This window comes from Typopeltis vanoorti, chromosome 14 (genome assembly GCF_054136105.1).
Source record: "Typopeltis vanoorti isolate ZY-2024b chromosome 14, IOZ_Tvanoo_1.0, whole genome shotgun sequence".
NCBI lineage: Eukaryota > Metazoa > Arthropoda > Arachnida > Uropygi > Thelyphonidae > Typopeltis > Typopeltis vanoorti.
The window spans coordinates 33593759-33609356 of NC_143562.1; the positions used below are offsets into that span (position 1 = coordinate 33593759).

The 15598-nt window shown below is 34.5% G+C and overlaps 1 protein-coding gene across 4 annotated transcripts in view; it reads right to left on the reverse strand.

Annotated features, from left to right (window-relative positions):
• MICU1 (Mitochondrial calcium uptake 1) overlaps positions 1 to 15598 on the reverse strand; it is a 308863-nt gene that overhangs the window by 112737 nt on the left and 180528 nt on the right. For all 4 annotated transcript variants that reach the window (XM_090403891.1, XM_090403889.1, XM_090403890.1 and 1 more), the window contains one exon: positions 9802 to 9839. In XM_090403891.1, coding sequence (XP_090260017.1) covers positions 9802 to 9839 — 38 coding nt within the window. The remainder of the gene's footprint in view (positions 1 to 9801; positions 9840 to 15598) is intronic.

A 15598-nucleotide genomic window follows, 5' to 3' on the forward strand; every position in this document is an offset into this window, starting at 1 on the left:
TTGGCTCTTCATATAATTAGAAATTTATTAGGACACCTTCTTGGCAAGTCTCATAGAAGGGATGTAAGTTCTGTTCGCTACAAACTTGGTATTAACTAGGTTTGCCTACTCACTGATGAGACCTCAATAAAGGTTGAAACCGGTCTGGGTTTCAACCTTCTCTCATAATGTAAAACAGTAATACAGCTCCTAGGAGCTAAGTTCACATTATGGGTAAATACCAAGAATAGTGATTGGAGCTTGCTCCACCTTTACTATGAGTTGCCTCAGTTTGCACTACCAAATGGGTCAGGTGTCACTATCCAGGTATTTGCTTACGCTTGGAATCGCCGAACTTTATAGTTTCTATATTCGGCATGAAACTCTTTGAGTTTCTTATTCGGCTAAGAAACAATATGGGATGTAATATCCCTTAACTTAAATAAGTATATATTTGTGTTTCTTCTTCTTATAAATTAAATTTTTCTTTTTGGTTATAAAGGTGTTAGAAAACCCAATCTCTTCTAACATATGAGACCAATATATTCTTCTGGCTAATTCAACTGCTATGGAGGATGAAAAATTCTACGCCTTATGAGAAAGCCCTTATAAAGGTTCTTCATATCCTAGATGAGATTCGAACTCAGGTCTTACAAACCAAAGGGCATTGTAGATAGGGACTGGGCATGGAGGCTCTGAGCAACAAGAAAAATAGTGAATATCATCACATATGAGCCGTGAAATATATTCCTAAAATAAAATATACTACAATATAGTACCTGAATACACCCTTTCATTGACAATTCAGAGGTATGATTTCTCAGAGAATCTATCAAAGAAAAGCCTCATTGACTATTTTATCATTGATAGTAACATCTTCAACACTGGTTCATGATACAAACGTATAGAAGGGATATAAATTGCAAGTGATCACCATTTAATTTCAAACAGGATAAAGAACTGACCTAACCACTATCCACCTGGCCTGGTTGACAAAATGGTTAGCATATCTCCTCTCCAGCCAACAGACTGCAGGTTCAAATCTCCCTGTGGGCAGAGATCATGAAATTATAAAAGAATTAATAAAAATAGAAAAAATATACAAATATTATTCAAGCAAAAAATAAAAGAGTTCAAAAACAAGAATAATCCTTGGAGTGTTAGTGGCAAACTTGAAAGAAAACGTGGACTAATTCAGCTAAGTGGGAATCTGGTGAAGTTGTCTGGAAAAATCAAAACTTCATGGTGGATGCAAGTAGTTAAAGAGGCACTGGAAAAGAAAATAACATCAAAAGTTCTCAGCAAGTAAGACATCAGATGACATAAGATAGTACAAAGAAGATTGTAAGAGACCTAAGCTATGTGTAAAATTAGCTAAATAGAAGTTATGATGAATATCAGGGAGGTCGCAAAATGTTTCAGAGACTATTTCTATGCTATTCTAAGCTATGTCTATTAAAAAAAGAAAGCTTAGAATAGAAGCTAAGAGAATAGTAAAAAGAATCAGAAATGATAAAGTGACATGAAAACTGAAACTAAAGATATTCTGGATATCTTTCAAAGTAATTCAAAGGATATCTTTCAGAGTACAGTCTTTCAAAGTAATTCTACTTTGAAAGACTGTTAAATGAAACAATCAGTGACAGAACAGTGGTAGAAAATATTCAAGAGAAAGGCAATAGGCACTACATATAAATATTGGAGGTAGGAAAAAAAAAGTTAAAAACAAAAAAAAAGCCTTAAATGTGGAAATGGAGTTGGATTAGATGATATTCAACTAAAAATGCTCAAATATGGAGTTTTGATTGAAGTATGCAGTTCTCATAATTCCAATCTATAAAAAGGGTAATAAAACTGAATTACATCAAGCATTCATATATCTGTAAAAGTGCCACATCCAAATGGGAAGCCAGATGCATATATTTCATAGAACACTGAGAAAAAAAATCTGCAATAAAATTCTTTTCCTTGGAATTGCCTTTGGAACAGTTCAAGCAAATGTTTTACTCTTGTCAGAGGAATTATCTTTGTGCCTACTCCAGGAAATGAAAGAAAGAATAATGTTTTTCAAACTTGTTTGCCAAAAAGATATATGAAAGCATAATAATGAAGTAACCTATGGAATTTAAGAGGTAAGACAGACTGAAGAATGAATGAATAAATAAAAAAATATAAAAGTTAATGAAAGATAAAGAGGATGGTGACGAGATAAATACTGTCAAGGAAGTTAAGTTTTCATGTAGTGAAAAGTGAAACTTCAACTGGATGCTATGTTCACATTTTTGTATAGTATTTGATGTTATTGCTCAGTTGATACAAGAAATATAACTGTAATTTACTGAACCTTTCCAATATCCCTTCATCCTTTTGAAAACCAGGTGACCAAATCTGTGCACAGCAGTCCATAGGTGGCCTAATCAAGACTGTATACAATGGAACCAGGATCGTCTTACTTCTGCAAGCAAGAAGATCCTGTATCAGTGTCATACACATCACTGCCAGAATTCAAACACTGTCCTCACAATTTTAGCAACGGATCCACTAAATTTCAGATACTTATCCATTAAACAGATATCTTATTTCTTCCACCTTCTCCAATATATTACTTACTAAGCATAAACTTGTTTTCTGAATTTTAAAACCCAACATTTTGCAACATTGAACTATGATTCTACTCCCATGCCAATTCACTCAGTCTATTCAAGTCCTCTCGCAAGGCATAACATCAGCCCTACTTCTTATGGTTCTTCACAACTTTGCATCACCTGCAAAACTGAATAACTCCATTCAAATCTTTCCCCAAAATCATTAAGATATTGGAGAAGATTTGATGAAGATATAAGTTAAACAGCAGTAGCCCTCAAACAGATCTTTGAAGCACCACTACTAACTTTTCTCTTCCAGGATATTGCTCCGACTTAGTCAACTTGATATACAGAATAGCCAATCTCCAATCCAATGCACTAATCTAATATCCAACCTCATCCACTCTAGTTTAGCTTCAACATATCATGTGATAGTCTATCAAAAGTCTTTGCAAAATTTAAGTATGCAACCAGGTATCCATTTCATTTGTACATGCACTTGTCACCTTATTGTAATAAGTAAGAAGATTACTAAAACATGATCTTCCTTTAGGAAATCTGTGCAATCCATCAAAGAAAATACCACTCATATCAACCTAATTCTAGATACTGATTTTCACTAACCTCTCCAAACAACTGACACACAGACCTATAATTTGATGCTTGAGTTCTGTCACCTCCCTTATGAAGTGGTACAATCTTACATATTCACTTGATTCAATCTTATACATCAATTCCACATATACTTCTTTCTAGTTCACTCACAGTGAGTCTCTCCTCCTACTCTTCTTACACTCGGAATACTGTCACATTCACGGGGATGAAAGACCTTTATGAAGAACTGCTTATTAAATATCTCAACTATATCCTCCCACAGTAGTTATCCTTATACCATTTTCTCCAATCAATGTCATTCTACCATAATCCTTTTTTTTTTTTTTGCTGGCTACATATCGAAAGAACTCCCTAGAATTTTTTTGGCTTCATTAGTTAACTGCTGCTCATACTGCACTTTTGTTACCCTTAACAACCAAGTCACCCACCCTCCTTGCCTGTTCTTTGTACTCCTCATGGAATTGATTATTTCCACTCATCTTATGTTACCTCCATAATGCCTTCTTTCTCTGTGCTGCATGCTTAATCTCTTCATTCATTCATTCATCCATTTCTCACCTACCTTATTTAGCCTTGTGACTTTTGGAATACATTTAGACCTTGCTTCTACCTAGATAGTTCTTGAATATCACCCAAGCAGCATTGATCTCCATTCCACCTAACTCCTCACTCCGTGATGAAGCACGGCGGGTTTTCTTCTGAGCTTTTCATAATCACCAACCTTGTAGTTTCACATCTACCCTTTCCTCACATGCTGACAACCACTCCGGCAATCACTTCATGGTCACTCTGATCAAACGGCAGAAGATTTGGCACCTTATTTATAATGACATCCCCCCCCCCCGATGACGTGATCACATCCAAGATCTTCGATCCTTGAGCCCCTCTCTGTTACTGCCTGAGCTAGTTCTCCTTCTCCCTCAAAAACTTGAGTTCAATTTCTTTACTTCTGTTTGCTATCTCATCATCCCAATCTATATTACAATAATTAAAGTTACAAACATTAGTCATCTCTTTTCCAATTTGCTTATACATTTTATAGTCACTATCCTTCACAATGTCAACTCTATAGCAACATCCAACTGGCAGGAAAAAGGCCCAGAGGAAGACCAAGATATAGATGGATTGATATGGTAAAAAGTGCCTTAGAAGATAGAAATATAAGATTTGAAATGTTGGAGTCTTGACAGGTAACAGATTGATTTGGAGGAAAATTGTAGATAGGAAGTTAGTAATGATGTAAATTTTTCATGTAGTACTATCATATCCTGTACACCCCTTGAGGGTACATGTCAGGAATTTGATGATGATGATGATAAATTGAGATAAGGTTTAAAGTTGGAAATCTAGGGACTGTTTCAAAATTATAAATCTTGCTAAGTATTATTACTATTCAAAGAAATGGACTACACAAACTTGGTTCAGAAATTCCCAAAACAAAAATGTTTACATCCATTGCAGTAGTAATGAAATTTGATCTAAATATTTGTTAAGAGAATAAATATATGGACCAAACTTGATGTAAGAAGCATTCAAAATTTGAAAGGATGAAAGTGAATGTGTCTATCTACTTTAAACAGACAAACTTTATATGTATATTAAATAAACTAACACGACAGCAGCTTAAACATTACAGTAATTATACTCAAATCTCTCATTTCATTTGACAATCAATAGAGTTGTAAGTCCGAAATCACTATATACTATATGAAGTATAAGGATATGTTAACAATTAACATATCTGAATGCTAAAATGTGTAGTTCTATTTAGACCAAATCAGCCATTACTTGTAAAGGTCTGGTCCTTTAAGGTTTCAAAAAAGGTTTCTTTGACTTGGCTTGAATTGTCAAAAGGCTTAAAGCAACTGCCATTAATAATGTTTCCATTTCATGTAGAGGACTTTTTTGTGATTCTATTGCTTTTATTTGTGCTGATCCTTTTCATTGCTTTGCAATTGCTCTTTCAAAAGTCAATACTGTGGATTTAGAGAGGTCTAAGCCATGTGTTATAGAAGCAACAACAACAACTTTTCCGTTTTTTGTGATGCTCTGTTATTTTCACTAAAATTGATAAATCAGTTGTCTTTCTCTTTTATTTCTCCACACCAGTAGAATAATAATTACTTTATTGCTGACTAGCCATTTTCACAAAGAAATAATTGTACTAAGAATATCACAAATGAAAAGTTTTATATGCAAATGAAATTGCTACAAGACACTAGCCAACATATGGCTAGAGAGCAAAACCCAAAGAATAACAAACATACCTGTTTTGCAGCAAGATGCCTAGTCATTGTTATTGTACTGAATGTCAAGAATCAAAAATAACAGGATTAATGGGATGTTGGAAGTACAAGTGGTTGTAAGTTGAGGATAGTACATATATAATATGATGTTTTGAGTTCACAGAACAAAAAAAAATTGCATTAAATTTTAGAAATCTCTTACAAATCTCTTACACATTATGCACTTGTTGGAGGCCTGAAGTGACTTGAAAAGTCACTTCAGGCCTCCAACAAGCAGGGCAGTGGTGTCACACTAGGTGATGAAATTCTTCTACCACCTAAAGACAATCACATATGTCAATGCCCATGGTGGGAGTCAAACCTGCAGCCTGATAGTTGAGAGCAGATACACTAATCATTTGACCAATTTTCTCTAATTAAACATTTTCCATGGATAAGTGAGACAAAAAAAAAATGCTAGTACAAATAAGATTTAATCAATTGAACCATTTGACATACAAGAGCAGTTTCAAATATGACTGGCATGATTAGTATTACCAAAATGGAAGTAAAATGGAGTTTAAACATGGATTATGCACTATTATGCATTATATTATTATGCACTATAGAAAATATTATAAAAACAAAATGGTTTTTGTATGTTAGCCTTCAGTGATGAGAAAAACACATCTGAAGTTTGTCAATATCAAATAGGACAATTTATTAGTACAAATCTTTCACAGCGACTTAGGAAATGCCAAAAAACGAAAAATTGCTAAAATTGGATGCGACATATAAGAACATCCATTTGGACATACTATCTACCAATAACCATCCAGACACTTTAGCCATTTACAATTGATACCAGCAGGCAAACCCACCTTTCTCTTTGATCACCTCCTGCACCCTTTGAGGGAGACTTTCCACCAAAGTGCAACACACATCAGGTGGAATTTGTCTCCATTTCTCCATCAAACATAGGTCTGTTCCATAAAAGCTACACAGTGTAGGCATCACCTGATTATCCAGAATATCAGCTGAATGCACCCCACACTATTACTCCTCAACCACCAAACTTTAGTGTGGGTACAACATACTGTGGTAACAAGCACTCACCATGCTGCCTCCACACCCTGCCATCAGACTGGAAACAGGTGAACCTTGATTCACCACTCCAGAGTACCATTTTCCACTGGTCAATTGTCCAGTTCACACACTCTTTGCACCAGGCCAGATGAGCCACCTTGATCGTTGTTGTGATATTCAGCTTGTGTGCCATCACTCTTGCATGGAAACCCAGTAAATGAAATTCTTTTCGTACAGTAATAGTGCTCACCATGGTTTTACTGGCATTCTGGAACTCATCATGAAAATGGTCTGTGCTGACTGTAGCCAGTTTTTGTGTGCCACTCATAACACCCTCCTGTCCCTGTCAGTCATTTTTGGCAGCCGACCTGTGTGTTTTCCTGCACTAGTGACCAGAATATCTCCATTTCTTGATCACGTCACCAACCGTTGATTTTGGATGCTCCAGCTGAGTGGCACCAATGGCATGTATTGACATATCACCAATATGACAGCTCATGACGACACCTCTCTTGAAGTCAGAGTTCACGTCATGTTGCCATACCACCTATAATCAACTACTACAATGAAATACTACTTCCTACTATATGTACATCAGATTTTTTGTAATTAACAAACATGGAATGTTCCATAACTTCAAATAACATGGGTGTCTGGACAATTATTGGTAGATAGTGTATTCTTACCAAGTCAAAGCATAAAAGTGGTTGCCAATGGTCTCACATCTGTGGAATAAAAGTCATCATCATCATCAATTTCCTGCCATGTACCCTCAAGGTGTATACATGATATGATAGTACTACATGAAAAATTTACATCATTACTAACTTCCTATCTACAATTATCCTTCAAATAAGACTGTTACTTGTCAAGACTCCAACATTATCATATCTTGGTCTTCCTGTGGGTCGTTTTCCTCCCAACCTGGCAGAGAACACTTGTTTTGCTAATCTTTCCTCGCTCATTCTGTTTAAGTGACCATACCATCTGAGATTAGCACTGCTAACACATTCCAGGATGCTGATAATGTCAAGTTCTTTCCTAATATCCTCGTTTTAATATGATATTGCCATTGATGCCATCTGTTCACGCCTATAATCTTTCTCAACTCTCATATCTGCGGTCTCTAGTCTTTGGTCAAGTGTTTTACTTCTGACCCAACTCTCAGATCCATAAGTTAAAACTGGTTGGAACACTGTCTTGTATACAGCTAATTTAGTATTCCGACTAATTTCTCTCTTATTCCATATGAATTTAATCAATTGATTTCCTACCATACCAGCTTTGTTGATTCTGTTGTCTATTTCTATATTTAATTTACCATCTTCACTAAAAATCGTGCCTAAGTAGCTGAAATGTTTTACTTGTTCCACAGGTTCCCCATTCACAACACAGTTGACATTTTCATTCTGCCTATTTTAATTGTCTTTGTCTTTTTATTGCTGACCTTCATACCATAACTATTACAACAGTTCTTCAATTTAGTCAGAGAATCTTGCAGACTTTTAGAGGATTTATTTAGAAGTATAACATCGTCCGCATAAATCAAAGAGCTGACATTAACATCTCCAATTCTGATATCACATTTAATATCACTTTCCTTCATAATGTGATCCATATAGATAATGAATAACAGAGGGCATAATATACATCCTTGTCTCACACCAGATTTAACATTAAACCATCTTCCTGTACATTCTTCAATTCTAACTGCCGACTTACAACTCAAATACAGACTAAGTATTGCTTGATATAATACCCCATTGATACCATATAACTGTAGCGTATTGAATGGCTTCTCTTTTGGCACCTTATCATATGTCAAATCAACAAAACTTAAATACAGATCTTTGTTATATTCCCATAATTTCTCCACTATTTGTCATAAAGTGAAGATCTGATCCTGACAGCCTCTGTTTGGCCTGAATCCAGCTTGTTCTTCACCCAGCTTTTCTTCCACAATTCTTCTCAACCGTTTCTCAAGCATACTTGTGTATATCTTATCAGGAACACTCAGTAGGAATATACCTCTGTAATTCTCACATTCAGTTTTATTTCCCTTTTTATATATGGGTACTATGAGAGCTCTACTCCAATCATTGGGAATTTGTTCCTCTGTCCAGACATTCTGAACTATGCAGTGCAGCCACTATAAGACTTTTATGCCACCATACTTCAGCATTTCTGGTCGAATATCATCTACTCCTGCCTGCCTTTCCACATTTCAAGCCTTTGATGGCTTTTTCTACTTCAAGTATGGATATGTATTCCTGACTGCATGCCTGGTCAGTTTTTTTTTTTATCACTGCTTGTTTCATTTAGCAGTTTTTCAAAGTAATTACTCCAAACTTCAAGGATATCTTTTTCTCCCGTTTTCATGTCACCTTTATCATCTCTAACTCCTTTTACAGCACTCTTTCCTCCATTCCTAAGCTTCTTCAACAACCTCCAGAATATTTTGCCACCTTCTTGATATTTATTTTCTATATTCTTGCCAAAGTCCTCCCATGACTTTTGTTTAGCTAGTTTTAAGCACTGTTTAGCTTTCTTACATTTGTCTCTATATTCTCTAAGAGCACAAGCTGACTTATTTGCCAGGAACTTTTGATATGCTTTCTTCTTTTCCTTCACTGCCTCTTTAACTTCCTGTGTCCACCATTCAGGGTTTTCTTCAAGGCTTGGCACTGAATCGCCAAGGTTTGATTCCTGTTCTCAAACTCTTTCATTTTTTTCTTCAATAATCTTTGTGTATTTTAGTCTACAGTTCACATCTGAGAGATGCTGAACTTTTATTCGCTTTAAAACTTTCTTACATGTTATTATTTTCAATATGAAATTCAATTTAATCCTGCTCAAGTCTAAATAGTGATCACTTCCAATTTCAAATCCTCTGTAAACTCTGGTGTTCTGCACCAGGGAGAAAACATCACTATCAACAATAACATAGTCAATGAGACTTTTCTTATTCCTTGCCTCTTCTCTCCATGTGAATTTGTGCACATTTTTATGGTGGAACATGGTGTTAGTAATAACCAGTCCATGTCCTGAGGAGAAATCCAACAGATATTTGCCATTATTATTAGCTGTGCTCTTTTCTCCAAATTTTCCCAAAATAAAAATAGCTCTTTCAAATCAACATGGAAAAGTAAAGTAAAGTAAAAATGTACTATAAAAGAGTCTCTTATATCTACAGTATCAGGATTATCCTGTGCCTGAAAAATAAGATCTATTGTATAAAAACAAATATATTTTAAAATAGAAGAAATTTATTTTAATATCAGATTTACAAACAATACAATTTATCATCATACCTTTATTTCAATTCTTCTAAACTGATCAAGACCCAAACCTGTAATAAATAATAACAATATCTATCAGGCATCAATTTTAAAATATATCAAAATTGGAAACAGTCATACAGGAGCACTTTCTTCCCTAATTTATTCATACAGATGCATTCCATTCTCACAATAACAAACTCACTCAGAGTATCACATCATTACAACAAACTCATTCTCTATAGTAAACGATTACAACATTCACCACTATAACTTCTCACTCACTATAGCAAATTACCAGAAAGGTCTAACCAAAGCTTCCCAGGCATAATGCTATTCTAAAGAAAATGCACTCTAACAAAACTACTCACTATAACAAATTATTTTTGTTGTTCTTGCAAGTTTGCTCTAGTGAGAGTCAACTGTACTAATGTCACTATACCTAACACTTTTCAAGCTATACTTGATGGAGCCCTCAGAAATGTTGTGCTAAAAATTCTACTTTACTTGTCAAATAGAGTTAGGATTTAGCTGGTATTATTAAATTACGATTTATTTTTCATGTTTTAGGTTTATGTTATAATACTACTTTTGAACCATTCTTTTGCCTCTCCTCTTCTATATTCTCATCTTGATCCTATATTCTATATTTGCATCCTGGCACAGAGGGCGGCACTTTGAACCTTTTTGAACTTTTGCAGTTAATTCTAAAATACAGTCTCGAGAACTCATTTCCAATTATTGTAATACTGCAAATTTTTCTCACAATTGCTGTAGGTGCTGCTAGTTGTGAGAGGAGTTTTTCTAAATAAAATAGATTAAGAATTACCTACATTATTATGAAATAGACTTTGCCAATGTCATCGATGATTCTGCTAACAGAAAAGCAAGAAAAATAACATTTTAGAATGTTGAAATTAAAGTTTTACTTCAAAAATAAACATAGTGTTTTAATTTATTTCCCTAAACATTGTTTTGACTTTTTGTAGTATTTTTGGTGTGTATTGAGAGGGGCAACAAACTCAGGGACTGTCCCAGGCGTCAAAAGCTCTAGCTACACCACTGTGGCACACTACATTTATTCAATCACAACATAAACAAAAGTGCAATAAAAATGCATCAATATGGCTGGTATTATTAACTGTTATTGTATTATTATTAACAGAAAGTACAGATATTAGCAACTATAAGCAGAAAAGTAGGATACACAGTGAGAAGGAAAATTCAAAATAATTTTGTGTAAATTCATAGTTAATTGGATTCGATGTTGTGAGACTGTTTGCATGAGCAGAAAAATTTGAATTTCATCTTGAATTCAAGTTAAATGGGCAGTCTTGGAAAACAGCAAACATATAAAATTTTCTAGTAAGTTGGCAGCTGCCCTGAGAGCAAATGATGAACAAGTATGAAACTAAGCTGTGTGTAAAAGTAGATAAACAAAAAATCATGGAATATCTTTGGTAAAAATATAAAAAATATAAAATCACAGATTACTTTCTGGAGGATTGTGAAAAACTTATAAATGGAGGTAAGAGTACTGTAGAAAATCAGTGAAAACAAATCTGATTTAAAACTAAAGATATTCTGGATGACAGGAGTAATTACAGGTATCCCTTGCTTAACGCAGGATTTGATTAAAGCGGCAAAATTAATTGCGACAATCCCTTGTTATAGGCTGCAAGAGTTTTGATTAACGCGCCTTTAAATTTACCATGCAAAAAACATGCAAGCCTCATGGCGTGATCATGATGACGTCATTCCTCCCATGCAGCCGTGGGAGGAATGACGTCATATTTTTGCCGGCAGCAAAGTAACGTGCCAGCAAGTTACTTTGCTGCCGGCATTTAGAGTGAGTGTACAGCATCTGTCGAAAAAGAAACCAAACTTTTTGAAAATAGAAGAAACTAGTGGCGCCAGCTGTTGTATCTTTTTGTTGTCGAAAGTGGCAACCTTCATTAGTGTTGTATCAACTGTTTATGACATTTGTTTCATTAGAAGCCGAGTTATAGTGCCAAGAGTGACAGTGTGTTTTGACGAACGGTCGGTCGTCACAATATTCATGCTGTATGTGATGAATTTTCACTATCAATTGCTTCAAAACTTCGAGATAAAACTCACAATTGACTGTTTGGCCAGGCGGAACACCAAACTTTTCATAGCTCACCACTGGCGATAAGCATTCATCACCATATGCTTTTTGAAGCATTTGATGCGTTTCGGTAAAACTTTTATCAAGTTTAACACAAACGTCAATCGCAGTTCTCTGTTTGAAACTCATTTTCCGACTGTTCGTCAAAACATACTGTCACTCTTGGAACTATAACTTGGCTTCTAATGAAACAAATGTCATAAACAGTTGACACAACACTAATGAAGGGCCGCTTTTCAACAACAAAAAAGATACATGGGTAGTATCACTAGTTTCTTCTATTTTCTAAAAGGTCAGTTTCTTTTGGGGCAGAGGGTGTATTACAAGCTCCAGTTGTTCTCCTGTATGTATTTACCAATTACGTTCTTAGTAAATTTGACATTAATCATGTTGAAAAATAAGAGCAATCCCACAACCGGGTCATTAAGTGAAAAAAAAGAAGAGGAAAGTAATTACCTTAGATACAAAACTTGATATAATTAAAAGATTTAAACATGGTGAAAGTAAAAGTAAGATCAGAAGTGAATTTGGTTTTAACAAGAGTACAGTACGGACTATTTTATCCAAAGTTGATGAGTATTGCGAGCAAGGTAAAGTTGCATCTACATCTGCAAGTATGCAATGCACACATAACGGGAGTGCTATGATGGTTGAAATGGAAGATCTGTTCATTATTTGGCTGGAAGACTGCAATCGAAAAGAGAATTCCAATTAGTGCCTATAACATCATGGCCAAAGCTCTGTCTCTTTAAGTCTTGTTTGTCAAGACTTAAAGAGACTAAATATAAAGAAGACAATTCAAAATTTGCAGCTAGCAAAGGCTGACTTGAAAATTTTAAATCTAGGACTGGACTAAAGAATGTGAAAATAACAGGTGAGGCTGCAAGTGCCGATGAAGATGCTGCATCTATATTTCCTGCTGAGCTGCAGAAAATTATCGAAGAAAATGTTTACGATTACCGCCAAATTTTCAATGTAGATGAAACTGGCCTCTATTGGAAAATAATGCCATCTAGAACTTTTATATCAAAAAAAGAAGCAGCACAGTCTGGCTATAAAGTATCAAAAGATCGCTTAACTGTTATTCTTGGAGGGAATGCTAATGGAGATTTTAAATTGAAGCCGCTGTGCTTGTCTGTCGAACTCAAAACCCAAAGACTTTAAAAGGATGTAACAAGAACTCTTTACCTGTAATTTGGCAAGCGAATCAGAAGGACCCAAAGTCTATTCAAAGATTGGTTTAAGTCTTATTTTTGCCAGGCAGTTGAAGCTTATTGAACCTTTGAAAGCAATTAGCTTTCAAAGCTCTTTTGCTTTTAGATAATGCACCTGGTCATCCAAATTCTCTTAGTGATCTGTATAAGAATGTGAAAGTTTTATTTTTCCCACCAAATACGACATCACTGCTACAACCTATGGACATGGGCGTCATTGCAACTTTCAAAGCCTATTTTCTTAAAAAGAAATTCTCAAAGGCAGTAGAAACAACAACGGGAGAAAATGTGATTACACTCCAAGAATTTTGGAAAAAATTTTACATTAAACATGCAATTAAACATTCATGAGTTGTGGGATCAAGTGTTTTCTAGCTGTATGAAAGCTGTTTGGGAAAACCTTTTTCCAGAATGCACTAATGACTTAGGTAGTTTTCAAAATCCTGTGAACAACATGATTGCAGAAATCGTTGCAACTGATGAAGATCTTGGTTTTAATGGTGTTGATGCAGAAGATGTTAAAGAATTATTAGATTCAAATTCAAAAGATTTCAGTGACAATGATCTTCTTGAAATTGAACAACAACGTATATGAAGACAACAAACAAACGGAATGTGAAGATGAGGTTCCAAACGAGATAACAATCAAAGAATTGGATGGAATATTTCACAGTTTAGAATCGCTTAAGCAGCAAGTAATGGATATGGATCCAGATGCTAATCAAAGAATGCTTGTTTGACAAGGTCTGGAGAGTCATTTTGCTTGTTATCGTAGAATTTATGCCAATAAGAAAAAAACTAAAACTGTTCAAACGATTCTTGATAACGTCTTTTGATAAAAAAAATTGCAGTAACTAATGTAAAGTACAAGTATTTATTAAACATTTATTTTGCATTCATTTTTTATCTTTCCTAAAAGAGTACCATATAAAACGAACTATTAATACAGTAATCGATCATGGACGAATTGGACTTTTTTACCATTGATTATTATATTTGATTAACGTGATTTTGATATACGCGGTAACATTGAAGGATTAATTAACTGCGTTAATTGAGGGATACCTGTACTTTGAAAGACAAATGAAAGAAGCAGTGACAGATGGTTGTACAAAACATTCAATGGGATTTCAATTCAGAAGTATAATATATCAATGCATGATATTCAACCAGAAATGCTCCCATAGAGGAATTGGCTACAATGCATGATATAGAAGACATAGTCAGAAAGTTGAATTCCAGCTGATTAGAGTAGAACTTGCAGAGCACACAGCTATAAAAAGGGAAATGCAAAAAAATAGGTCTGAGATGTGAGTTAGAAATATCTAATCAAAGACTAGATATAATATACAGCAGATATGAGAGTATTGAAAGAAATTAGATCAAACAGATAGCATCAGTAGCAGAATCATATTAATTAAGATTGGGAAGGAACTGGACATTTAAGAATGTGTGAGAAGAACTAATCTAAAGTGGTATGATGATCACTTAAACAGAATGGCAGAGGAAAAGTATGCAAATCAGGTGTCTGATTCCAAGAGAGAGCAGGAACAAGACCTATAGGAAGACCAGTTGGTCTAATGCAGTTTCAAGTGCCTTAAAAGATTGAAGGCTAAGATATGACAATATTTAGGTTCAGACAATTAGTACATTAATATGAATGAATACTGTTGATAGGATGTTAATAATAATGCAAACTTTATCATGTAGTACTATCACAGTGTCCTGTGCACTCCTTGAAGATACATATCTGGTGTTTGATGATGATAAGATGGGGAAAAAAATTTTAATACATGGCATGACAGAAGATAACAAGATACCATTCTTAGAAATATGCAGTCAACAAGGGACTGAGGGCTTGTTTTTTCTCATAAATAAGTGATGGGAGTAAACGAATAGATTGTCAGTTAGAGTGGTGAATGCATTGATTGAATGAACTTAAGAGAAACCACAGACTTTGCAGGATTTGTATGAGCCTCTTACATTGAATCTACTCTGTGAACTACAGATTACCCAATGGGGTTGATTGGGATCATAGATAAATTATAATATAATAAATCTAAAAAATATATGATTTAGAAATACAATTTTATGAAGGTCTTGTAAATATATTTGGTTCTGACCTCAAAAAGCATTTCACTGAGTAATTCTTAACATTCAGTTTAGGGATTACATTTGAACAATCATATGTTTGTTCAATTGTGATCAAAATGTTCACATCTATAACCAGCTGCTTTTACATATGGAGGTAAACTGGCTCTTTCAAATTGGAAATTGTTTGCAACATTTGATTTTTGATTCTGTAATAAAATTTCTTCTCGAAATAAAGAAACCATTAGCAACAAAATTATGGAATCAAAAAAGTATATAATTACTTTGCTGATATATATATATATATATATATATCAAAGTTTAATGATCTATAAGCAAGATTACAAAGCAGAAACATGAATATGATTCAAGTTCA